Genomic DNA, 27,986 nt, shown 5'->3' on the forward strand with positions numbered 1-27,986 from the left:
AAACACTTTTGAGCCGGATTGAAGCTATGTATTATTATAAACGTATAATTTTTTTACATAATACCGTGACCACGCACGCTGTAAAGCACGCGAAACGTCGGAAAATTTAAAATTATGTAAAAGAAGTAAAAGTTTATAATAATACATAGCTTGAATCCGGTTCAAAAGTGTTTTCTTTCAATGTGTAAAAGCTATGTTAACAAAAGACAAAACAACCCATGTGTTCTTCAAGAACTGGGTTTCTTTGTACAGTGCGAAAGATCCCCGTTAAAGACGTTGCCTACTGAATGCTTTCTCCGAGTATCGACATCTTTGTCTGTTCGCATTTATAATTATATATATAGTTTCGACATTATCGTATTCGCTTAGTACTAAGGATAGTGTATATTTGTGAATAAATAAATATAATCGTCTACGACTCAGTCTTGCTTAATCTCTTGGAGCCCCACAAATCCGTCCCATCCCCAGTCCTATCCGCCCGCTTCATCACCACTTCCTTCGGCACCGTCTTCAGGTCATACGCCCATCCGATCTTCGCAAATAAATCTATAAACAACGTTGTCCAATTAAGTACATTGTTCCCCAGTTCGGCAGCTCTGTAATCCCACGGGTACGTGTGGTGGTAGTTGTGGAAGCCCTCGCCCAGTGCTACGACGCTGACAATCTCGTTTTGGGTCGGTTGGATGTTCTTATCGTATGGCTTGTAGCCCCAAAGATGGGCAAGGCTGTTGATAGTGAATGTCGCGTGGAGGTTGCAGGCGTAGCGGAGGAAGCAAAAGTGCCAGGCGACGTTGAAGCTCTCGCCCCAGAAGTAAACCGGGATTATTGTCGGGAGAACGAAGCCCACGAATCCGATAAATGGAATGGCGTATCTGTAAGAAAGGTAACACACGTATCACTAACGATCATATGTTTTGTAAATCGTAGTAACTACGCAACTAAACTTTAGTTAATTATTAGTAGAAAAATTTGATTACGTAATTAAATTTTGTTGTACACTAAAGAAATGAGATTAAGAGCAATGTTGCCCTGTGGCTTCAGCATGTGACTCTCATCCCTGAGGTTGTAGAACCCGAATGAACCATCTGTAAGTGCATTTAACATTCACTCGTATGAAGGCAAACATCGTCAGGAAACCGGCTTGCCTTAGACCCAACACGAAGGCGTGTGTCACAGGAGCTCGAAATTAAAGATCCAGACCTATAATTTTTTTTAGATAAATGAAGCCTTTAATACCTATCAACTGGATAACAGGTTTAAGCAAATAAAGCATATACCGATTTCGATAAATCCTGACCAATGTTGGAACACCTGATAAAATTACCTTCCTAAACGACTTGGATATATAAATTCCCAATCAGGCACACGTGAAAGCCTTTACTGTTAAAGCTACTTAGATTGTGAATAGTAATAATAATTAAAAATTGATGAACAAGTAACTGAAAATTTTGAAAGGCTGTCCGACATTTCTTCTTTGTATTGCGATGATTCGTTGCGGAAAACGCCATTTTTAATTAGTTCTGTACTTGAACCTCACGGCCCAATACTTCTTCAAACAAAGTTGAACTTATGTTCGCAGATTTAACAGCTGGTAGAGCCATTTTGGACTCAGCGTTTCGCGACCATCGCTGTTGTTCGAGTTCTGTAGATCTTTGGCGTACTTGCGAGAAGGGTAAGGGAAGGGCTGATACGGGCCAGCGGTCATCATCCTGAAGCCTCTACTCCAAGCTCATGCAGTATCATTGCCGAGAGATCCACTGTGTTTCTCTTATCCACTATAGGGTAACTATGCTTGTCAGGGTTATTGCCTTCAATACATTGTGACACTCCAGTATCAGTTTATTGTTTGTCTTTTTATTTTATAGCGCCATCACAGACGAACTTCTGTGCTTCTGTGATGATGGCGGAATAGAGAAGTTATTAATTCCTAACCACTACCTCTGGCTGCTTCGGTTAGAGCGACACATTAACATTGAACCTGACCTTTAACCTTAAGTTACTTCATGTCGTATGTATTTAATATAGGTATTTCGATATATAGACATTGGCGATATTTTAATTGCTAACGATACTTTAAAAAGTAATGTTAACGGGCATCTTGTTTGATCTAGTTCGTTGCAAACGAGACACGGACTATCTATGCCCGGGAAATCCCCGCGTTTTATTGTGTGTTGTGTCTCTTACCCGCTATTTCTTTTCGGGCATAGAATGTTTTCGATACAAAGTAAATAAAATATAGAATTACAAAAATCTTAACAATGTTAATTTTAATTATTTATTATATTTTAATTATTTTGCATTATTTATCTCTAGTTCAATATTACATTTTTAATTTTGACATTATCGTTGACTCATGACTGACATGACTCAGTACTAGCTATGTATGTATCATTAGTATGTATATTTTGTGAATAAATAAATACAAATAATGAGCCGCCTTTTATTAAATTCCAACAGAATCCCGTACCTGATAGCTCTTTTTTGTAGTTGGTGAAGAACGGTACTGAGGTATTTATAATTACGGATTTTTACAATATCTTAATATATATAAATCTCCTGACACGATGTTTGTCCGCGATGGACTCCTAAACTACTTAACCGATTTTAAATTAAATTGGCACACCGTGAGCAGTCTGGTCCAACTTAAGAGATAGGATAGCTTAGATCTTTAATTATAGTCGCAATTTTATCTATAATTAATTGACAGTCACAATTATCTGTTAACTCCAAAAGATTCTAACAGATGTCGATACTTTTCGACTGGATTGAGTCAGTAATCAATAGATGGCACCGCTATGGTAAACCGACAAACGTGTCATAGAAGCTACAATTCAATATCATGATTACCACGTGTTATTGAGGCTACTTTTTTAATTTTTAATGTTAGCATAGTCAACCACGTGTTACTGAGACCGAAGTGTAAATCAAATTCAAATTATAGTGACGATAATACAGTGAAATTGTTCTTTCGTGTCACGGTATTAAGGCTAACTAAAACCACATTAAGGAGAAACGAAGTTCGCGCCAGTAGTAAATAATATTACCTCTTTTGAAACTGTAGCACAGCGTTACTGTTAAGATCGCTGAAGTCAACGAATTTGCCTCGTCGTGCGACCTCTGGGTGCTTCTTGACGATCAGCCATCCAACGTGACAATAGAAGAAACCACGAGTGGAGTTGTGTGGATCTGCATCTGTGTCAGCATACCTTTGGACAAATATCATATTTTATTTTTGCTCTCAAACCAAATTAATCAATGGCGCTACAACTTTAGGTCTGACCTCAGATTTTTGTATCTGTTCCATGACCATTTGTTTGACAGTTAAAAATCAATAACAAAAAAAAATTAATAAAAGATGTAACTAAATTATATATAAATTAAATATTTTAAGGAATGTATAATTAAGTTTGTTATGAAAGAGCTGGAACACACACAGGTATTTTTTACTTAAAAAGATTTCCAAATCTTACACATTGTAATGCAATTGTACTTAAAATTAATAAACATATTTTTATTTATTTATTTGTCAATCTAATAGGCAAGCCACTCATCAGCCTCCTGTGCCTGACAAACCCCGTCGAGTTTTTGGGTCTAAGGCAAGCCGGTTCACTGTTTACGATGTTTTCAAACTCAAACTTAAAATGACTTCATTCATATAGGTCAACAAGTACTTATGAACGCCAGAAAAGAAGTTAAATTAATTGTAAATTTACATCAACTACCAGTTTGCAAGTTTAAAGTAGAACAGGCAAGAACTGGCAATAAACTCTCCGCCACTCTTTTTAATCGCCAAGTTTTGAGTCTTACAAATTGTTTGAACTGGTGCAAATCAATCCCAATGACTACGATTGAAATAATCGTCAAATTTATAAAAAGCTTTTTTGATTAATTTACGTTTAACGAGGGCTTTGACTTTATTCAGGGTTAATTCTCTAATTGAGCTTGGGAGATTGTTGTAAAAACGAATACAATTTCCATATAAGGAGTGGTTTATCTTCTGGAGCCTGGTTGGTCGTACGCTTAGATTAGTTCTGTTTCGATGTATTATACTGGTGTTTTAAATTCATTTATATTTCATCGTACGGAGGCTTCAAGAATATATGGACCAGATAGTGTCATAATATTTAATTCCCATTCTCCGATTCCTGTTATCCGGTTTTCCTTCACCATTCGAGCGAATTTTAAAAGAAACTCTCTTGAGTATACTTCTATAGCGTAAGAAGATAAAAATCTTTTTATTTTTTTAATCTTTTACCTTATTCTACGTTTGTAGACAAGACGACACTAACAATAGAAAAAAGGCATTGATTACATTGAAAGTTTTATTATAACGCGTTATCTAGTCAAATAAAGTTTATTTAAATATCACAAAAAAATATTTCTACATTTTTCGGTTACGCGTCAAATTTTTCCCTAACGCGCTAAAAGAAGTATAACTTCAATAATAAATTATTTACATGCAAAGCAAGTGGTACATTCAGATTGATTGATTACACACAATCAGCCATATAAAATTGTCATGCTGTCTATAAATTAATTATCATAACAATAAGAACAGTAAAATTATTAATTGTTGTCAAAACATATGGTCTAAACATTTTTAGCCAAAAACTTGATAATAATTATACAAAGTAAAACGTTAAATAACGTTTAATCCAAAGCATATCTGATTTTTAAAAGATTATAAGGGAAGTTTGTGGTCACATAACGTCGAGGTTACTAGTAGTAAAACCTTCGATCTTAAGGCATCAGTCCCCATTGGCCCCAGTTACTTGGAGTCAAATTCAAAATCATAATACAGGTAATGTACTCTTATGAACGTCAAAAAAAGCATAATAAATGCATCTAATTTTACGTTTACTGCCAGTTTTCGAATCAAGGGCGTAGAACGAAAGAGAACTGACAATAAATTAGATTTTTTTTATAAAACAGTGGGCAAACGGGCAGGAGGCTGACCTGATGTTAAGTGATACCGCCGCCCATCGACATTCTCAATGCCAGAAGGCTCGCGAGTGCGTTGCCGGCCTTTATCGTTACGCTCTCTTCTTGAAGGATTGTAGGTAATATAAAAAGTATTTTTTATAAAACAAGTGGCAAACGGGCAAGAGGCTCACCTGGTGTTAAGTAATACCGCCGCTCATCGACACTCTCAATGCCAGAGGGCTCGCAAGTGCGTTGCCGGTTTTTTTAGGAATTGGTACGCCCTTTTCTTGATGGATTGTAGGTAATATAAAAAGTAAATAGAAATTCCACAGCTCTTCCGTAACTTATGCCACTACGTGTAAGTACTTCCGAACCAGTTCGACTTAGGGTCCTTCAAAAAAGCGTACCAATCTTTAAAAGGCACTTACGTCGGCCCTCTGTTATTGAGTGTCCATGAACGACGGTATCACTTAACATCGGGTGAGCCATCTGCCCGTTTGCCCCCTGTTCTATCAGTACCAATTCTTCAAAGGCCGGCAACGCACTCGCGTGCCCTCTGTCATTGAGTGTCCATGAACGACGGTATCACTTAACATCGGGTGAGCCATCTGCCCGTTTGCCCCCTGTTCTATCAGTACCAATTCTTCAAAGGCCGGCAACGCACTCGCGTGCCCTCTGGCATTGAGTGTCCATGAACGACGGTATCACTAAGCATCAGATGAGTCTCCTGCCCGTATCTTGCTGTTCTATATATTTTTTTTTATAAATGGATGTTTTTTCTACTAACCTGTGATGCAAGCGGTGGTCCCTTGCCCAGTTATAAGCTGTGTACTGGTAGGACAACGAATGCATGACCATAAGAAGGATCTGCAGCGGCGTTGTTGCTTTGAATGATCTGTGGGACCACAGTCTATGAGCGCCTGCGCATACGCCGATTTGTGCCAATACATATAAAACGTATGCTGTAAAAGGATTATAATAATTAATGGCCCACATATATGAGTCTGTCCTTCTGTGAAGTGTACAGCTCAAAGCTTTCAATGAATAAGTATCAGGAACAGTGTTGGCTGTTCACCAATGGACTTTCTTTCCATGTGCGCATTTAGCAATCGCTCGAAAGGTATAGGAAAACATCGTAAACCGGCTTGCCTGAGGCCCAAAAGTCGACGGTGTATCAGACACAGAAGGACGATCACCTACTTGCCTTTAGACATCATGAAACAGGTACAGAGATCTTAGGCCCAGACCTAAAAAGGTAGTAGCGCCACTGATTTATTTATTAACACGTTACACTACAGAAAAATAATTAACATAATTAAATCAAAAGGAGGGCAACTGGCGGCCTTGTCGCTTTCGAGCGATCTCTTCCAGGCAACCACTGTGAGTAAAGAAGAATGTATTAAATTACATAAGATAGGCAAGTAGTGCAAAAAATACATGTTATACACAGTTATTAAGACAAAACTAAACTAAAAAGATGATTCATTAAAAATAAAAGGACACATAAATCATGATAAGTCTCACGTCAGTTAGTAGTTAGTAAGAAAGTTAGGGATACGATGTGGACAGGTAGTGTTTGTACAGAAGAAACTTAAAGGAAGATAGAGAAGGAGCTAAGCGAATAGGAACGGGAAGTGAGTATTTATTTCTGGGTACAGAAGTTACACCTGAACCTGAAATGTATTGCTTTAGAAACTTACTGAATAATATAGTCGACCAATACGCTCTTGTCCACCCCAAGTATAAAGCGTATGCTGAAGCGGAATGAACATAAATCAGCGACATTGTCACAGAATATATTAGCTCATATTTCCTGGGTCCAGCTTGTGGTGCCACCAGTTTCTCTAGGTTCGCCTCCGACGTTTCTAAACCAACTTCCTCTGATATGTTCGGAGCCATGTCTTATCTGAAATTAATAGTTTGTTTGTTAGGTGGTGTGTTTAAGGGCAGGCTGACTAGGCTGGAGCCTAAGATCTTTAGGGCGGTAAATTTGGGTACCGAATGTTTTTGCTACATCGCGTGACGGTTTTCTGGTGTTTTACACCTGACTTCTATCTAGAAGTTTGCAACTAATATTGCCGATGACGTGTCATTGTACATATGGTGTAACAAACTTCAATATTCTAGAATAAACAGCTAGCTCGCCACCCCCCAACCAGCAGGTAATCGACATCTGCGCTCTCAGTTCACACTTTGTATGAGTGAAAAGCGAAATTACAGAAAATGTATTTTCCTCAGCCCTCTTCCCCATATTAACCTATACATGTCAGTTCTACTACTGGAGAATGTGAACTGGATGGTTTGTGTATGTGACCAAAGGTCGTTAAACGAATTACATCGAAATTGTAAATCTATCGATTGTAAAAATATTCCAGGTAAAAACCTTCACAGAATATCCCTTGGAAATATAATCTGCCACTGACTGAACAAGGTCCGAGTCTAGCTGGAGTCGCCCTTGCGCTACTCGCGGGCAAAGGCATCACCGCTCGATAATACAGCCCGACCTGAGCTTTCATGGCCCTTCAGGCTTTAACATAAATTGTTTAAGAGGTATTGTAGAAGCTTTGAAGTATAGTTTATTATTACTAAAGTCTCAATCCAAGGTAATTTTCGTTGGTAAATTCTCGCTCTCTCATTCGAATTCGTTGCGAATATAACAGAACTAGCTAACCCGACAGACGTTGTCCTGTCTAAACTATAAATATTGATTTCGAATTGTTATAATTAACTAAAAATGCTTTATGATAACATTCTTTGTTTGTCTTTCTTGTTGCTAACATTATTGATTAATGCCACAAACAATTAGCGACTGTAATTATTTTATATGTATTTTATTAATATAATAAATGCTATCGTAACACAAGTCAGGATTACTTATAATGTAATATGGTGGTTAAGTATTCTTATGATATGTACGATACAAATAATATAAGATTTCAATTCATTTGACTAATAATGTATAATGTAAAACTCCTTTAAAGACAAATTTGCGCGCTATTGTATGTGGCAGAATATGCGAACTTACTTTAACTTATTTGTACCACCTTTTTGTATTCTTGCAATAAATTATTATTATTAATAATTTTCTAATTTTCCGCGCAGTATTTTTTTTTCTTTCATAAGAACCTTGTCCGTGACCATAACAAACACAACAAATAAATAATTAACGAAATCGATCGAATAGGAAATAGGGATTAATTTATATACCTTTATATAAACACTACTTATCCAGAGCTTGAATCGGGATAATTAATATAAAAAAGACCGTGTTAAACCCCTATCTGATACCTTATCCGCATTATAAAGCAAGAAATTATTAGTAAAATCTAAAATTGTGTGTTAATTTTTTATGTTTATGTTCACTATAATTGTCATGTATTATAGAAAAGATGGCTTGGAACATACTGAAGATGTGCATCAACGTGGAGAACTTTAATAAAATAAATATTGTTTGAAGTCGGTTTATAAAACAAATTTATAATTTTCTTTTCTGTGATAAAGAGCTATAATTATTTAGGACAATTATGATTAAAACTATTGTATCGGAATTACTATATTTAGTCTTTTTATCATGTTCCGTTATAAAATATCCTGGACATGAATGTAATAATAATAATAAACGGCTCAAAACGATTTAAGTCGCCATACAGAATGGAGAGGCTTCCAGCGTTAAAGGTACACAGGGACCAAACTTTTAAAATTCGTTTTAATTGTCTATTTATTAATTTATATATAAATAAATAAAACCATTATTCACTGATTTCGTTGGCCTAGTGGCAGCATGCCTGAGGCCCAAAAATTCAGACACAGAAAGTGGATTACCTAGTAAACTATCACGAAAACGATTAACAAAAACAATGAAGTACGAATTAACGATATTTATAACATTCTCAATTTTTTATCAATATAAGACAATTTTAGTGGTGCCAAAAATATAAAACTTATATTGAACGGAAATATAATTATTTAGATTACAATTGTTTTATTCAAGGATAAATGACAGTATCATTCCGCTTGACACAGCCATTTTGTCAATAAGCAATAAAAATACGTGTTTATAAAATATTTATTGGGTTTTACCACGATTATTAATCTTATATAGATGTCAACAAAACATGTATATAAATAGATTTTTTTATCAGTAGTCTATCTTCTACTGTTTATAGCAAATTGTAGATTTAAAAAAGTTCACATGTCAGTAGTGAATCTTCTTCTTAAATGAATTATTACGAAGGTATGAGCCCCAAAAGATGATCAATCCATGTATTTGTATATCTATATTCACACTGTATACGTGCTAATGATGATATAAATAAATAAAAACTGCGTTTACTGCACAAGACGTTATGCGACAGAATTGCCATCCAAAGTTCTAATATGTAACTACTACACATACTACTATAAACAAATACATTCAAGCAATAGCGTGTATTTTTTCGCAAACCCCTTTCCCACTCCCTTCGTCAAAAATGCTGCACATCTTCGTGACGCTGCGTTTCATCCGTTTACCCTCATGTGCCTATAGAAGTTGCACTTCAAAAATAAAGACAAATCAGGGCCTCAGATTTATGTTTCTGTATCATGATATGTCAATCTGATAGGCAAGTAGGTGATCAGTCTTCTGTGATCACACGCCGTCGACTTTTTCGGTCTATGGGAACCTCAAGATGTTTTCCTCTAGCGTTCGAGCGAATGTTAAATGTGTTTATAGAAAGTACGTTGATGTATCTACAACCGATGATCGAACCTAGGACCTCAGGCATGAGAGAGCTGAAGCCTTTTTTTAAATAAAAAGCTTCTATTTGTTCCATAGTTCTCCTAATTAATTTATAATTATCATTTATAACTGGTTTTATGCAAATGTAATAAATCTTTTTATCCACGTGTCGCTTATTAATAAATAATATTTATTTATAAACACTACTGTGATATATGGTTAAAGTATTCATAATTAGCTGTTTTAAAGATACTTTTCGTATTAAGCCAGGCGTTAAAGTAGTAATTCACTATTAACTAATATTCGACTATGTATTTGCGTGTTGTTCCCACGTGAATGTAAGTGCGTGCTCCTATTTCACCATGCCTTGCTGATAGAGGATCTTTGACAATCAGAGACAAAGCTTTGTTTTTAATTAATTTTATTATTATTTATCACTTAAGATGTCAGTTAAAAGCGTTGTGTAAAGCAGAAAAACTTGGCAATTAAAAAGAGTTTATTGCCAGTTCTTCTCTTCCGTTCTACGCTATTGATTTGAGAACTGGCAGTAAATGTAAAATTAGAAGCATTTATATTTTTGACGTTCATATGTGTACATTGTGTTACCTATATGAATAAATGATTTTTGACTTTGAAACTGTCAAACACTTTGACATTTAAACCACAGACTCGTTATAAAAATAGAACAATAAACACGGCACGAGACTGATAATAAAAAAAATTAACGATATTGATTAATGAACGGAAAATAATATTAGTACTTTATTATTTTATTTTTATTCAACGGCAACTTGTCAATATAATTGAAACCTTATTGTCTTGATGCAAATAAAATTTAGAAAAGGTTTTGCTAAAAATGGTTGTCCGCCAGATAATTACTGATATTCAGATATAAATTAGATTCCCATCTACTGTTAATAAAAAACACATTGTGTATATTTTTAGAGCGAACTAATTTCTTGAATACTGCAGCGCGGAGGTCATCTTGAACGTTTTATGGAAAAGGCCCAAAAACGAGGATAACAACATTCCCTTTAATATAAGAATAACAATCGCGATCCACGTTTTTATCGATAAGGTTAAGCTGAACTTGGCGCGGTCATAATTTGGATTTTAACTAATTATATTCCAACTTAAACAATTACAATTTTTTCATTCATTCTTTTGGCATTTCGTATCTGTATTGAGACACTTAGTCGTTACGGAAAGCAACTGTTTACAATAGCGTAAACACAATTTGACAGATGGAGACATAAGAGTCCTAGCTAAGAGTATAATTAGACTGATTTTGTTTTAAGAATTAATTCCCCCCTCCTATATTCACCGGCTACAGGTGCTTCAGTCGCGATTCATGAGAATCGCGACCGGTGCGCCCTTCTATGTGAGAAACGTCGATCTCCACCACGACCTGGAGCTCCCTACCATAGCCCAATGGATGAAGTTGGCGTCCACACGCCACTTTGACAAGGCTAAACACCATCCCAATCCGCTGGTGCGTAATAGCATCAACTATTACCCCTTCCCGACAAAAAAGGCTCGCAGGAGGCCCCGACACATACTAACGGATCCGGATGATCCAATTACCGTAGCAAACGATAAATTAAAAGCCGCCAGCGCGGCCAAAAATAATAAAAATAGCCAATCACAGATTAGGGTAAAAAACCGCCTTCACCGGGGAAGGCGAGGACCTTTACTTCGCACTTCGCTCACTCCAGTGAGCTTCCGTCCTGCCCTTCAGGCGATTGACCACCCCGCGACGGCCCAAGCCGAGGTTCGAGTCTCACAGGAGACGCCCTTGCGCTAGCCGCGGGACAAAACGCCGTTCTGGCCGAGCTACGCTCGCCAAAACAGCCCGAGCTGAGCTGTAAAGGCCCTTAAGGCCATCAACGAGATTCCTTCTTCAAAAAAAAAAAAAAAAATAAGAATTAATTCAAATAAACACCCTGTCGGATACAGTAGACCAATCTTGCTATAAAAATGGTATCTATTGTATGAGCGCTATCGTTGCATCGCTCTCGAAGGCTATTGAATCATCAAATCAAATTCTATCAATAAATATTTGGGTGTTTGTAAAGTCGGTTTACGGACGATAATTTCACGTGATAATGTAATAATGCAACATTAATGAAGTCAATTGAATTAATATCACTACACATTCAAATATTTTTTACTTATACAGATTAATTAACAATTTACAATTTAAGATCATGTCACAAGCCAAACGCTTAGGCCGATCTTGCCTCTCCATCGCTTGTTCCGCGCTCATGCTTACACGCTCGGATCGGGCGGGTCACTGATTTATGACGTTATAAAGTCAATAAATATTTTTTAGCGCCTACGTACTTTTTAGTCCGCCTAATTCTGAAAAGTTTATATATTCATTACTCACAATATTCACAGAAATCAAACCGTCCCAGGGCCAACGACCCTTCATTAGGTGTCATACTCATTTGACAGCTTGACATTGAGCTGTCAGACGTCAGCGGTGACGCGCGCAAATAAATGAATTTTTTTACTATGCCTACTTAACACACATAAATTTGTGTTGAAATTTACTATTACCTTTTAAGAGCGGCCGGATCTGTTTGATCCCTTGGAGGAAGGGACGGACTTTGATATGGGATGCTACTTGTGTGTTTGTTCCCTTTAGAGTAGAGACTCTTGGGGTTCAAGTGCACAGACTAAGTATCGCATTACGCATAGAGACCAAACTTTTAAAAATTTATTTTAATTTTCTATTTGCCAATGCAGGTTAAGCGGTATCAGCGAGTATCATTAGCATGAACAATGGCAGATGGACAAATAGGCAATTCAGAAAAAGGGTGGACTTACACAGTGGCTGAATGAGTTTAAATTTAAAGGACGCTTCTGAGAGGACCATGAAAAAAAATGTGTTTTTTTACAATATGATCATACTATTAATAGGTGCATTAATGAAAAGTGTTAAAAAAACTATGAAGGAAAGTTATCATGGCTGAACCGTAGAGCATAGTTGTTTTGTAATCTATATATATAAAAGTAAATCCCTATTTCCCTTAGTCACAGCATCACGCGTGAACGGCTGGACCGATTTCGCTAAATAATTGTTGTGTTTGTTATTATCAGGAGAAGGTTCTTATAAAAGAAAATATTAAGAAAATTGCGCGGATGATTAGAAAATTTAAGATAACTTCACCACCATATAAATTTATCATGACTTTTGTAATGATAGCAATTTTTTTTCAATGCTTTTACAATTCAAACCTTTTTGGTGTAACCTTATGGCGTTTGACATAACATTGACATGCGTGCTGCAAATATCGTCAAAGAGGATGTAAGAAAAATGAGTCAGAGTTATTATATTAATAAAATACATATAAAATAATTACAGTCGCTAATTGTTTGTAGTATTAATCTTGGAAATCCATGTTTTTCTCATGGCCAGTTATATGTCGGAATACCAACAAAACTATTTACATACGCCAGAAAAACAAACAAAGAATGTTATCATAAAGCATTTTTAGTTAATTATACCAATTCGAAATCAATATTCATAGTTAAGACAGGACAACGTCTGTTGGGTCCTCTAGTAGATTAGAAATTGTATTCCTTTATAGGCTAACGTCAATTGATTGTCAAGGGGAAATGGATATAGGTAATGGGAAAATAATGCCAAATGCATTGTTTTAACTACACTAAAAACAGTAACTTAGATTATTACTTAGATATTAAACTATAGAAGTCTGGAAAGACTCTTGTGTTGAGCGGGTTGTAATGTTGAAATAGGCAACACAAGTATGGCTACCGATGTTGTGTTAGTATATGTGTTTTATAATCTTAATATATAAATCTCCTGTCACGATGTTCGTCCGCGATGGACTCCTAAACTACTTAACCGATTTTAAATTAAATTGGCACACCGTGAGCAGTCTGGTCCAACTTTAGAGATAGGATAGCTTAGATCTTTAATTATATTCGCAATTTTATTTTATTGCAAATTATTTGTCTATAATTAATTGACAGTCACAATTATCTGTTAACTCCAAAAGATTTTAACAGATGGCACTGCTATGGTAAACCAAAACGTGTCACATAAGCTACAATTCAATATCATGATTACCACGTGTTATTGAGGCTACTTTTTTAATTTTTAATGTTAGCATAGTTAACCACGTGTTACTTAGACCGAAATGTAAATCAAATTCAAATTATAGTGACGATAATACAGTGAAATTATTCTTTCGTGTCACGGTATTAAGGCTAACTAAAACCACATTAAGGAGAAACGAAGTTCGCGGGGGCAGCTAGTTATGTTATAGTTTAATAGCGTCTAATGTTGCTTCTCTGTAGGCAAGGACTTGTTTATAAACATACATAAAAATAAACTACGGTGGAAATATAAGAAAACGAAATGGCTAGAATTGTATGGAACATACCCGTAAATACCGTCGTCATGATTAATTTAAAGAATAAATTGTAATTGTAAAATAAAATAAATAACAAAAAATGAGATATTACAGAATAAAACATAATAAAAAAATGTGTGCGTGTACTAGTTGTACACACGTAGGAAGTGAAACTTCTTTATGACCTTATTTTTCGAAAAATCTACTATATGCAACTTTACAGAAATTGGTTAAATAAAGTTTAACAAAAGGCTTTTATTATCATAGACATGAATACGAATAATACAATTATTTCATTTCACCTTATTACTACTAAGATTATTACATAATTTTATTAATTGTAAAAGAATTATTACAATCATTGTTATCGTTATTATATATGTTTGTTATTATTGGCTTCGAATCTCTTCGAAAATTTTATATAGTTTCATACATTATGAGTCATATCAATTAGTCAATTCTTATATAATATGTAATAAATTATCAGATTGTAAATATACTATTAAAATGAAACTAAAAAAATCAATGGCACTACAATCTTTAGGTCTGGGCCTCAGATTTCTGTATCTGTTTCATGATCATTTGTTAATCTAATAGTGAAGTAGCTGATCAGCCTTCTGTGCCTGACACTTTTGACTTTTGGGTCTAAGGAAAGCCGGTTTCCTCACGATGTTTTTCCTTCTACAAATGAACATGAAACAGATACAGGAACCTGATACAACCGAAAAAGGTTGTAGCGCTACTGATTTATTTTTAATAGGCCGGTAAAAGAGATTATAGGCCTGTAACACACCCCTGTGGGCTGCGGTAACTACCGTACCGCACCGTAAGCGTAACATTTGAGTTGAGCGGAAATTTTGAGTAAAACAAATGAAAAATATGTTCCAAATGTAATCAAACCCCGGCTATCCCAGAGCGGGGTCTTTCCATGGTTAACTGGTATTTCCAGCTAGCATTTCCTCACTGCATTTCGAAGAAGTAACACAAAACCGCAATGAAATGCTAGCCTTAAAAGTTTCATATTTATCAATTTTTATTATAATTTGGCCTTGTGGCTTCAACGAGCAACTTTTACCCCTGAGGTCGTACGTTCGATCCCCGGCTGTGCACCAATGTATATTTATGTGTGCATTTAACCTTCGCTCCTTTAAGGAAAAAGATCGTGAGGAATCCAGCTTGTCCAGAAACCCAAAGTCGACTTAGTGCGTCAAGTACAGAAATCTGAGACCTTAAAAGGTTGTCACTGGGTTTTTTATTATAATTAAGTTTAAAGTAAATACTGAACACACATATATATTTGTGTACATATAATTAGTTAGTTAATATAAAAATTATACGAGGACACATCGTTTGCAAACACTCACAGTATTCATATTTGAAATATATAAACAAACAAGTAATGAACATTTAAATCTGTAACAAATTCTTGTTCAAAAATTCACGAAATTGACCGTATTCGTGCGTACAAACTGTTTTTACGCCACGAAGCAGGTACGCTGTACCTCTGGTTAGGCGCGTGCGGTGAACTCTAACAGCATGGCGGTAGTAGCGGGAATGATTGCTCTTACGTGAGCCATTTGTATGATTTAATATACATTAAGCTAACCTACTGATATTATATTTAGAAAAAGAGACAAAGACGTAGACGTAACAATTATAACTAACGAAACACAAAAAATAATAAAAGAACCAAAAATAACAATTATGGAAAGAAAAACATGAAATAAGGTACATTTTGAGTGTGTAATGTGTGTGTTGTGGTTGTAACTGAACTTGGCAACGTAACAAAATTGAGTTCTAGTTTAAGTTTTATATTAGGTGTATAAAAACACTGTCTGTTTACTATAAGCACAAAAAGGTTTATTTTCAGTTCACAAATATATATACTTCACGAGGAAGGTACGTACGGTAAGGATTTTTAAGCCTTTCGTTTAGTACAATGTATGGCCAATTATCGGCCCCCTCGCCATATATAAGGGAGAGAGAAATCCGACGCATGGACGCCGCCGCAAGGCACAAGGGTTCGCTATGTTATTTTCTCATTAACTGGAGTTTCTAGCTTACACAGTTACAGAAGAGACATATAGAAGTCTATAAAACTATGGCAAACAATAAATGACGCACATTCGGCTTAAATCTCTCGAAATTTAAGTGTGTAATGTGTGGGTTGTGATTGTAACTGGCCCTGGCTCAGCATGCTGTGGAGGAGACGTCTTCCACAGTGCTGGTCATTCTGCCAGAGACCACAGCAGTTAGTTTGCGCCTCAGACGCACGATAAGAAATAGTAAAAATTAACAATTCGGTTTAAATCTCTCAAAATTTAAGAAAATACAGATCTTTACAGATCAAGTTTACACTTATTGAGGTTTTAGTAGGGCCAAATGACGAGACTCTGTAAATACATCATAGAGTTTTCGTGCTTACACAGTAGTTACTTACTCACGTTTGACTGAATAAGGAACTTATTAGCATGCAAAGAAGCAATTAGCATGGAAAAACTTTATTCCTCAAACTTTGAATTTGTTCTCTTTGGAGATTAGGCTGTGAGGTTCAAGTGCTCAGCTAATTAAAGATTAAGTTAGCCCCTGATAGGTACCAGTGACCCCGGAACTGATGATTACCTTAACGAATAAGTATCGCAATACAGAAGAGAATTCTTCCAGCGTTAAAAGTACACTTCCACAGAGACCAAACTTTTTAAATTTGTTTTGATTTTCTATTTATTAATTTGTTATTATTATGTAGGTGAAGAATATTGTAAATATCAGGGCCAGTCAATACAGATAATAAATTAATATAACCTTCCGAAATATTAAATTTCTAGAATGTTTTTTAAGTAAAAAAAAAATATCACGTAATAATCAAAATGTGTTTTTTCTGTTAAGTAACGTCAAGTACTTATAAATATGTCAAAGAGACTAGACCACAACATAGGGAATCCTTTGGGGGCACATTCTTCTGAACTACATATACATTATATATATGTTCCTGCCTAACAATTAAGTATCGCAATACAGCGAAAAAATGCCATTAATAATTACACTGGCACAGGGACCAAACTTTTAAAATTTGTTTGTCTATTTATCAATTATTACGTTAAGAAAATTGTGAAAAATATCTGTGTATCGAAATATTATTCTCAAAAAGAACAAATAACACCAATAAAATTACTGCTAAATTTTTAGTTAAAAAAAAAACTTACAATTTTCACCCGGTCTTATAAACACACAACGATTTAACCGACTAACTGCAAACCGTTGCCGAACGGCATTTATATAGGGATATGAGCTTTCTTAATTTAATCCAGCTGAGATGCAGATGCGTTTAGCTTCCTAAATTCAATAGCATTTTTTTTTAACCACCCAAACTGAAACGTATTGGAATCGCAAGACCGAACGAAAGAACCATCATTTTGTTTGGGGTTTCTAAGAGTTATAAATATAACTATCAAACTAGCTTTGAATGATTCTATAATAATAAATAAAATCTAAACATTATTATTCATCAATCACAATACGCTATTACGTCTTAATATATATTTAACATAAGTTTTCTGGAGTCATTATATGTAGTTGACATTCTTAAACGTTTTCGTCAAATTCTGACAGGAGCTAAATAATTTTTATTTTAAAAGTACAATTTTCACGATATTTACAAAATTTCAGTTGTATAATTATAGTTTTACAAATTTTATAACTTATAAATATGGTGGGGAATTCATTTCCAAAAATACATATAGGTATTTACTTTCAATGTGAATTCTTATAACTCGTTAAAAGAGTTTTATCTTATAACACGAAAATCGTAAGTAACTTTAATATAATAAAAATGTGTGCGTGTACACAGGTAAGAAGTGAAACTTCTTTATGACCTTATTTATCGAAAAATGATCTCCTATATGCAACTTTACAGAAATTAGTTAAATAAAGTTTAACAAAAGGCTTTTTATTATCATAGACATGAATACAAATAATACAATTATTTCATTTTACCTTACTACTACTAAGATTATTACAGAATTTCATTAATTGTATCGTTGTTATTGTATATTTTTGTTATTAATCGCTTCTAATCTCTACGAATCAACCGTAGTAGGGACAAAAAAAAGATGGCGCGTAACGGAAAAATGTGAGGCCTAACCGAAATGACGGTAAATTTTTTCCAACATCGATAAAGAATAAATTCCTTTTACTTGTACAAATTCATACTTTAACTTATTGATATAATATAAATTATTAAATTTTCTTTACAGCTTAAACAAACTCGCTGAATTGAGACATATATTGGCAAACAAGACCCCTAACGATATATATGAATACATGTTTATACCCAATTGAACATTGCCAGGAGATGTTTTTCTATATTGATGACGTCATCCTAAATACTATTATTGAGTGTTTTTATAGATCAATTTAAAAATTACCTATGTTTTTAAAAACCAAAAGCGCAGAAGAAAAATACAATTCATTAACATAATATGGAAAAGTTTAATTATACTGAATACTAATGATGAAGCTTGATTATTGTAACATATATTGATTGTTAATTAAAGTTAACACGGCGGCTATTTTTCTAGTTCTTACGAAATCAATGTGGGTTATAATGATATATGATATTTTAAGAAATGTTTCATTTCTTGTTATATACCTAATTAATGAATTGAATTTTATAAAACATAGTGCGTGTAGTTGTGTAGGCACTGAAATCTTCAACGAATCAAAGGTTAATCTTAATCTTCGAAGTCAGTAAAACGAGATTGTTGATAATCGACCTTTGTCGATTGTTATTTAACCATAACCCAAAACTCTAAAACACCCAAAATATAAAACTTGTTGAGTTTTTGATTGGACTCATAATGCATTGCATTATTTTTATCGAAGTATTGAATTTAATAAGTATCGAACAAAAAAAAGTTGAACAAAAAGTAACTTTTTTCTTTAACCGAAATTTGTCTGTTTCGCCTTCAAGTTGTCATAATTTCAGTTCAGAATGGTTCGAAGTTTCATCCAAATTGAATGAACGAAATCTGATTATCGCTAGGGTCATGTGGAAACAAATGAGCTGGTCGACGTCCTGGTATGATAGCCATGCATCTCAGTTGTAGGTCGTCAATGGTAAACTCTCTCATAATATTCTTTGACCAATGTAGATGACATTGACAAACTTGAATATCTTTTATAACTTCTTTAAATATAATTTTTTTATCATAATTTTAATCCGGCTTTAGATAATATTTAAAAATAATTTATATAGTTTTTACGATGATTTTCGAAAAATGAGTCGTCTAGACTTCAAAGTCGTGCTTATTTTAAGATTATGTTTTTTGCTAATTATGCTATTTACATTTTCGGCTGTGGATCCATAATCTGGACTCGCCAGCTTCCGCACACTTCTACTAGATCATATCAGTGTTGACCTGTTTCTGTGTCTACTTTCTATATAAAATCTGTAAACTTTTATGGACATCTAAACTTAATATATGCCGACTTTTTGGAAACAAACACCGACTACACATTGTACACAACTCAAACCTACAAATACGCTACCCAAAGAACGTACTTTTTCTTTTTCAGAGGCCCTTTAACCACTTTCTTAAAAATAGTCTAATTATAAAATTCAAGTGTGACACAGGGAATACGTTTTTTAAAACTAAATAACCTTTTGATTGTGTATAACAAAGTTTTTCCTTTATTTCCAACTGTCAAATAGTTTGACACAAACAGAACAATACTTGAAACACGACAAAGAGCTTTTATAATAACACTTAGTCGCCAAATATATAAAATTTATTGATTAACGGAAAATAATTACTTTAATCCTACGTTCAAGGGTAAATTGTCAATATTATTGAGTTAAAAACAATGTCTTGATGCAAAAAAGGTCACGTAATGACAAGCTCATACTCAACCTATTAATATAAAATACTGAAGAAAATTATAATATATAAAATTTAATAACTTTTACCACGAAATATTTATTACATTTACATTTACAAGAAATTTAGTTATCTTTTAAATAATTCCCGTTTTAAATAAAAAGTAATAATTCTTTTTAGGTAGATTTTTATATCTGTTTCATGATTTGTCAATCTAATAGGTAACCGCGACGTCCGCCATTCCACGACTGAGCGTTTTTCAAGGCAATTTTTGCCGCGCACCACCGCTATGTGGAACCAGCTGCCCACTAAAGTATTTCCGAACCAATTTGACTTAGGGTCCTTCAAGAAAAGAGCGTACCAACTCTTAAAAGGCTAGCCACGCATTCGCGAGCCCTCTGGAATCGTCCATGGGTCCATATCACTTAACACCAAGTGAGCCTCCTGTTCTGGCGAATGTTAAATGCACACTATTAACTATTTATTACTTAAAATGTCATGTGGAACATGGTGTAATGGTTGCAGCATACAAAGATTATGTAAACCAAGAAACTTGGCGATTAAAAAGAGTGGCGGAGAGTTTATTGCCAGTTCTCTTCCGTTCTACGCCCTTGATTTGAGAACTGGCAGTAAATGTAAAATTAGAAGCATTTATTGTGTATTTCTTTTTGACGTTCATAAGTGTAAATTGTTGTTACCTAAATGAATAATTGTCTTTGAATTTGTATGAAAGTCCATTGGTGTGCAGCCCTCAATCCTCAGGCATGAGAGTCGCATGCTGAAGCTACTAAGCCAACTCTGTTCTATATATTAGATAGTCTCGTGTAAGTGAATGTTATAATCTTCTCAATTAGAAGTAAATATCATAAAATATCGCTGCTTCGACTCCTCCTCCTCCGATTTGAATGATCAAAAAACAGCTTACCTGACGTTACGTGACCCATGGACTCTCATTGGTGAAGGCTCTCATGTGCTGGCCCTTTAAAAATCGGTACGCTTTTGAAGGAGGATCCTAAGTCGAATTGGATCGGAAATACTTCAGTGGGCAGATACTACAGTGGAATTTTGTATTGACGTCCAATGATGAAACAACCTCCTCAGTATTGTATTTTTCTACTGGAAATGTTAATTTCTAATTACTGCCACTCTAATAGATGGGCAACTGTTTTAAAGCTACCAGCGATGTATGTATCTAATTGTTGCCACTATCAACTCTCCCGTCCTCTTGGACTTGAGAAATGTGACAATGTAGTATCTTTACAAGATAATATAATATGTGATGAATTACACGGTGGGCATTTTCAGCAACTCCATGAAGGCCTTTCGCCTGGTCTACAACTATTTTTTTTATTCCTACATAATTATGTATTAACATTATGTTCGCGGATGCTCGGCGAATGTCGCAAAGGTCTAACTTCAATACAAAGACTCCTATATTGTGTGCTATATTACGGGCTACCGCTGAGGAATGCATGGATCTGGTCTGGCGACTTCTCAAGTTCTCATATATAATCGTGTTTGATTGTCATTTAGCACGTGTGATGTTTGCAAAAATAAAATAAACTTTTGGAAAAAAAAATCGTCAGCCTCTCTGTATAATTATGCTTAAATTATATTTCCTACGTTTGTTATAAAACAAGTATATTTAGTTGTGTTTACAGGTAAATAAACCGCTGACATAAGTGATTGCTAACCAGTTTGTCTGTTTGAAAAGTATGAATTTTACATATTTTATGGAATAATCGTCGTAAATAAATTACGAATTCTAAAACATATTATGTTTTATCATACATTATGTATTCGTAAGGAAATTGTCGTTATTATTAATTTAGCTTATTATGAGATAATGGTCTGTATCTTTCAACTAAAAACTAGGTTTAAAATAAAAATTAAACTATACTATATAATATATATAACTATATATATAAAAATTAACTAAAATTAAACTAACTATTATATATATAATTAAACTATATTTTTTTAATGCATATTCAGTATGTCTGAGAATCCGCTATGTATCTTTCAAACCCCTTAGTGATAGGTGTCCACCCCACATTTTGTTTTTTTAATATTCTAAACAAACATAAAAAATATGATACATCGTACAAAAATATATATATTTTTTTTTATAAAATAGGGGGCAAACGGGCAGGAGGCTCACCTGATGTTAAGTGATACCGCCGCCCATGGACACTCTCAATGCCAGTGGGCTCGCGAGTGCGTTGCCGGCCTTTTAAGAATTTGTACGCTCTTTTCTTGAAGGACCCTCAGTCGAATTGGTTCGGAAATACGGAAATACGTTACATAACCAGTGGGCAGCTGGTTCCACATAGCGGTGGTGCGCGGCAAAAATTGCCTTGAAAAACGCTCAGTCGTGGAATGGCGGACGTCGAGGTGATACGGGTGGAATTTTGTATTCTGCCTCGACGTCCGATGATGAAACTCAGCTGCAGGTATTAATCCGAACAACTCCTCTGAACACTCTCCATGGTAAATGCGGTAGAAGATGCAGAGTGACCCTACATCTCTACGCAACGCCAAAGAATCGAGCCGCTCGGAGAGGGATTGGTCATCGACGATTCGAACCGCTCTTCGTTGGATACGGTCAAGTGGAAGGAGCTGGTACTGGGGAGCTCCCGCCCAGAGGTGAGAACAGTATTCCATGTGGGGCCGTATTTGCGCTTTATAGAGTTGCAAGCGGTGGCCCGGAGTGAAGTACCGTCTCGCCTTGCTGAGCACACCAAGCTTTTTGAAGGCTGATTTAGCCTTTCCCTCCAAATGACCGCCAAACTGAACGTCGTTCGATATGTCAACGCCAAGTATTCCGATGCTGGCTGTGGCTTCAAGAAGAGTGTTTTCGAAAAGAGGAGTAGCGACAAAGGGTATTTTTTTCGCGGAAAACGCGCAATTTTGTGTCTTCTTGGGGTTAAATTTACAAAATTTCACCCCTCAATCACCCCTTTACTATCAACTCCTATACTTTATTTGTTAATTAAAAATTATATATTTATATTATATCTATATATATATATATATATATATATATATACACATATATATTTATATAGGTTTATATAGAGAAACGAGAAGTTTATATATATTTAGAGATATTCACGGAAAAACCTAAACCCTAACCTAACAATGTAGACTAAGTAATATCACAGTAAGGAGAAACTAGTTCGCGGCTAGTAAAAATTAAAAATGGCTGACGTGGATGCAAAAAGTTGGGATCCGTGGTTCAAATTGGCCAGCAAACCTCAATCCAATTGAGCATTTCTGGGACGTTCTAAAGTGATGAGTGATCAGTGCAACCGCTCCACAAACAATTTATAACAATTAAAGCCCAGCACGGAAGTGCGCCAGCCATGTCGACAGCCATTCTTTTCTCGGTGCAGGCCATGAAATGAGAAGCCTGATTGATAGGTATACAGGCATTTATTCAATTTGAACCAGTAGTTGAATTATAACTGGTCAAAGTTCTTGATTTTGTCACTCACTGACTGATCATCAAAACTCTAAGCCACTTCTATCAGACAAAGTTCTAAGTTTAGAATACAATTAGTGTTCTGTGTATAAATCAAGTGTCAATCGAATCAAATCTAATATGAATAAAGTGGTAGAAAGGGAGAAAGGCGGAGCAGAGGAAGTTTCAGCGCAGAGGAATCAGTCACTCAGATGGTCCTGGAATGCATGGCTGTGGCTAACCAACACGAGAAATCCACTAAGCAGTGTGGTCGCTCCGTGAAGCCTGCAAAGTTCCCAGAAAGTGCTTCTAGAAGTACCTAGGCTGGCTTAGTTATCTACCTAATGAGTCTAAGTGCGGAGCCTGAGTTCATCAACGAGTTTAGGTGTAGAATGTTACGCGAATTGTATCAGCCATGCGTATAAAATTGAAATAATCCTTATAAAAATATAATTCTATAGAAAAATACTTGGATTGATTAATTTAAAATAATGTCGCAGTGAATGACGTAGATTTCTGTTATAACTAATGAAATAAGAGCACGACGCAGCCTATCTTGTCTCGTTCGCTAAGTGTTGTCAGTCACATACGTGACGTGAGTATTCATTGTGTAAGTATGATTGTAAACAACAGCGGCGTACAAGTGAATGGGAGCGCGGTGCACGCTCACAGGAAATTCCCGAGCGAGCGTCCTCTTGCTGTTTGTTTTTCGTTCATTATATCGAATGCTATTATTACTTTGATCAGTGGAAAATTATCTATAATTGTATATGTATGAAAATAAAAGAGAGTTCATCTAAAACATAACTTGTAACATTAACCGTCTCGTAATCCATGTAGGTTAATTCAGAACCTTCTGTTTCAGTTATTACGTAATAAGTTTACCTAATAATAAGATTTTATTTATCCACAACCTTTGTACATATAATATACAACTTGGGGTCCTTAAAAAAAAGAGCGTACCAATTCTTAAATGGCCGGCAACGCACTCGCGAGTTCTCTGGCATTGATAGTGTCCACGTGCGGTATCACTTAATATCAGGTGAGCCTCCTGCCCTTCCGTTTGCTCTATAAAAAACATATAAACGCGGTCCCTGTTCGGGGAGAGGCTTCCTTCATCTTCTTTTGCCCTTTCAATCTCATCCATCGGTCTTTTGGTCTGCCCTTGTTTTATTCATTCCGTTACTGTTTTTGACCATTGTATCTCCATTTGAGTTGATGAACATGTTGGTCAGCATCTATTATTTTTGTTTTTCTGGTTGTCATTTCGTTTAGTTCCAATAGTAATTCTTTCTAACGCACGCTGGCACGAATGTATTTTGGATTCCGTTTTCTTTTGGTACATGTACGTTTGTGCCCAATATGGCAAAGCAATAACATTTGTTATATTGATATGGTCAAGAGAAGTGTGATATTTAAAGGCATGGTGTTGGAGTCGGAGACAGCATTCAGTAGTCGCAACGTCCTGGATGATGGGGATCTGTGCAACAGACTAGTTCTTGACCTTGGTATCGCAAATAACCTTGCCAATAACATATCCCGTAGGTACCAAGTAACCCAGTTCTTGGAGTACACTTGGTTTGCACACTACACCCCTCAGGACTTTCATTAATGAGAGCAGTCATAGATAAATGGACGAAAAAAATGACGGAATGACTTCCTCACTATGACAAAAGGAAACGACAAAGACAAATAATAAGATGGAAGATGGTGTGTGAAAAGAAGCTGGCCCTATACGGCTACGTAAAGCTAGACACCGAGAAGAGTAAAGCCTTCTTACAGGCCTATGTCCAAGGACAAGCTGTAAAACAGAAATAAACCGGCTTGCCCATTAATTATTATTGTTTACTAGCGAATCCGACAGACGTTGTCCTGTCTTAACTATGAATCATTTCGAATTGGTATTATAACTAAAAAATAATTCAGTAACAAAGTGTTTATTGTTCTAATGCTTTATAGAAAACAACATTCTTTGTTTGTTTTTCTGGCGTGTATAAATAGTTTTGTTGGTATTCTGACATATAACTGGCAATGTGAAAAACATGGATCTTCAAGATTAATGCCACAAACAATTAGCGACTGTATTTTATCAATATAATAACTCAGATCGAAGCATTTATTTTAAACGATATCGATTTTTCTTACATTCTATCAATGTTATGTCATTATAAAGGCGGTATGCACTGAAAAATAAATTTGCTATCGTAACAAAAGTATTCTTAAATTAATTCCACAATCTGTCACTCTCAAACTCGAAACGAAACCTTTAAACTGTCATTATAGCGTCGGCAAACCACAACTTTGATGGTGTTGTCCAAAGTTTCATGAAAAACTTCAAGTAAAATTGAAGAGTGTAGTGTAGTATATTTTGGAGTGTATATACATATTTTTTAACGTCATGTTTCATCCTTTTTATTTCTGCCAAATAATGACTAATCGTAAGAATGGCCTAAGCATTAGCCATCCAGTTTATTAAGTGTTGTAACAAACGCTACGGCTGAATATCTTTGAGGCCGCTAGTTAAACGGTTAGGCTGTTAATTGAACGGCTAAATAAGCTAGTTGGCTGCGACATATATATGTGTAAACACAATGACTTTTTTGTGGTTGCTTGCTTAATTTATTCCCTTGCTAGTTTGCTTATGTTTTAATATAATTTATGTGTATGTGAAAAAATTGTGATGTCATATTACCTAGCGATAACATTTACGTATTAGGTATTCTTAGTATCGCAGTACATTGAGGAAATGCCAACAAGCATGCTCAGGGACCAAACTTTTTAAATTTTCTTTTTAATATTTTTTATTATTACATTATAGATTATGAAAATTGTAAATACAAATTATACGTATATAGTATTCTTTTAAATTGACAGTTGCCGATTTGACGGTAATAATAATAATTTATTTGCAAGAATTTGGTACAAAAATGTTGTGGTCACAATCTAGAGTTTGCATATTCTGCCACACATAAGTCATAAGTCTTTAAAGGAATTTTCGTCGAGTCATATTAGCCAATTCTGATAAAATTAATATAATTTATTTAAAAAAAGTTACTACAAAAAAACAATAAACAAATGTTTAACAGATAGATACCCAGGTCCCAGAATCACGCCGACCTAAATGTTGGTACGGTTGTTTAAGTGAAAGATGATCGTTTACATCCAGGTGTAGACTACACCTGGATGTACAATTTAAGGGTCGTATATACAAAGACCAGTTACTAAATTGCGTCCCTCTGCATCTAGCTGCTTCAGAGCCTTAGTTAAGTTATAGTTTATAGTCTTGTTTTGTAGATTCTCATTATATTTAAGTTAAAGTTCAGATGTTTGTATCTTTCACGTTTAAAGGACCTATACAGTCCTTGGGATGCGGCATGTTTCATGTAAAAATCTTCAAATCTTCAAAATTTACTTAACCTACAAAGTAATAATAAGAAGTAATAATAAGTCGACTTTTAAAAACTCTAGAAAGATCTTTTAATGTTTTTGTAACTTATAAACCTTGTTTGTCACACAAAAGCTGTTCATATACAAGTCCAGATTAATTTGAGGCATTCCCCGTACTTCGACAATAGTTCCGGTACAAGATTTCAAAAATATTGATTCACGTGAATCTAAAGTGGCGGTATTCAACACTGCGTAAGTTCTTCGTAAATAATAAATATTTATTTATTAACAGTTCATTGCATTACAATATAAAAGTTGAACATAATATGTTAAAAGGAGAGCAACTGGCTGGCTTATCGCTTCCAATAAGAGAAAAAAAATGTGTTAAATTAGATAAGATTGGCAAGACGTGCAAAAATACATATTACATATACATCAGTCTCACGTCAGTTAGTACGTTAGGGATATGATGTGGACAGGTAATGTTTTTACAGAAGAAAATTTTAAATATACCAGACTTAGTGCTTTTATTTTTTTATAATACAGGGGGCAAACGGGCAGGAGTTACCTGATGTTAAGGATCGACACTCTAAATGCCAGGGCTCGCCAGTGCGGTTGAAACGATCTTTTGTAAAAGGACCCTAAGTCGAAATGGTCTGTAAATACTTCATATTTTATTATTAATATATAATTATAATAACTTAAGATGTCATGTGGAACATGGTGTAATGGTTGCAGCTGCTTACAAGCGTTGTAAAGCAGGAAAACTTGGCAATTAAAAAGAGTACCGGAGAGTTTATTGCCAGTTCTTTTTTCCGTTCTACGCTATTGATTTGAGAACTGGCAGTAAATGTAAAATTAGAAGCATTTTATATACATTTCTGTTTTTGACATTCGTAATGTGTTACTTATATGAATAAATGATTTTGAATTTTAAACAAACAACTAATAATTGTCTATTTATATTGTTGTTATTTTTATGTTAAATGGGATATTATAAACCGATTATACTAAAGAGATATCTATGGTACAAACTAAGTTACAAGTTATAGAAACAAATAGGCATAGACAAAACAAAATTAATTTGCAAAAACTTCGTAGTCATTGTCTCGCTCTAAACGTAATGATTTCAAATTCAATGGAGTGACGACATTTATATAAATTTAGGTATTCTTAATCAATTAACAAATACTTACGTGTAAACACCTTTTTCCTCTTTACACATAAGTATCGTA

At 34.9% G+C, this 27,986-nt stretch overlaps 1 protein-coding gene across 2 annotated transcripts; it reads right to left on the reverse strand.

Annotated features, from left to right (window-relative positions):
* Window positions 1-108: 108 nt before the first annotated feature.
* On the reverse strand, window positions 109-27,986 carry LOC123718119 (acyl-CoA Delta(11) desaturase-like). Of its 2 annotated transcripts, none has more exons than XM_045674513.1 (5): window positions 27,948-27,986; window positions 6,624-6,829; window positions 5,711-5,885; window positions 3,045-3,206; window positions 109-872 (listed from the first exon to the last, which is right to left on the reverse strand). In XM_045674513.1, exons 2-5 carry the CDS (start codon window positions 6,820-6,822, stop codon window positions 413-415), a joined length of 996 nt encoding a protein of 331 aa, XP_045530469.1. In that variant the 5' UTR covers window positions 6,823-6,829; window positions 27,948-27,986; the 3' UTR covers window positions 109-412. The 2 variants fall into 2 exon arrangements, with proteins under 2 accessions (XP_045530469.1, XP_045530468.1); XM_045674512.1 differs by lacking the exon at window positions 27,948-27,986 and adding an exon at window positions 17,229-17,281.

Source organism: Pieris brassicae, chromosome 14 (assembly GCF_905147105.1).
Source record: "Pieris brassicae chromosome 14, ilPieBrab1.1, whole genome shotgun sequence".
Lineage (NCBI taxonomy): Eukaryota > Metazoa > Arthropoda > Insecta > Lepidoptera > Pieridae > Pieris > Pieris brassicae.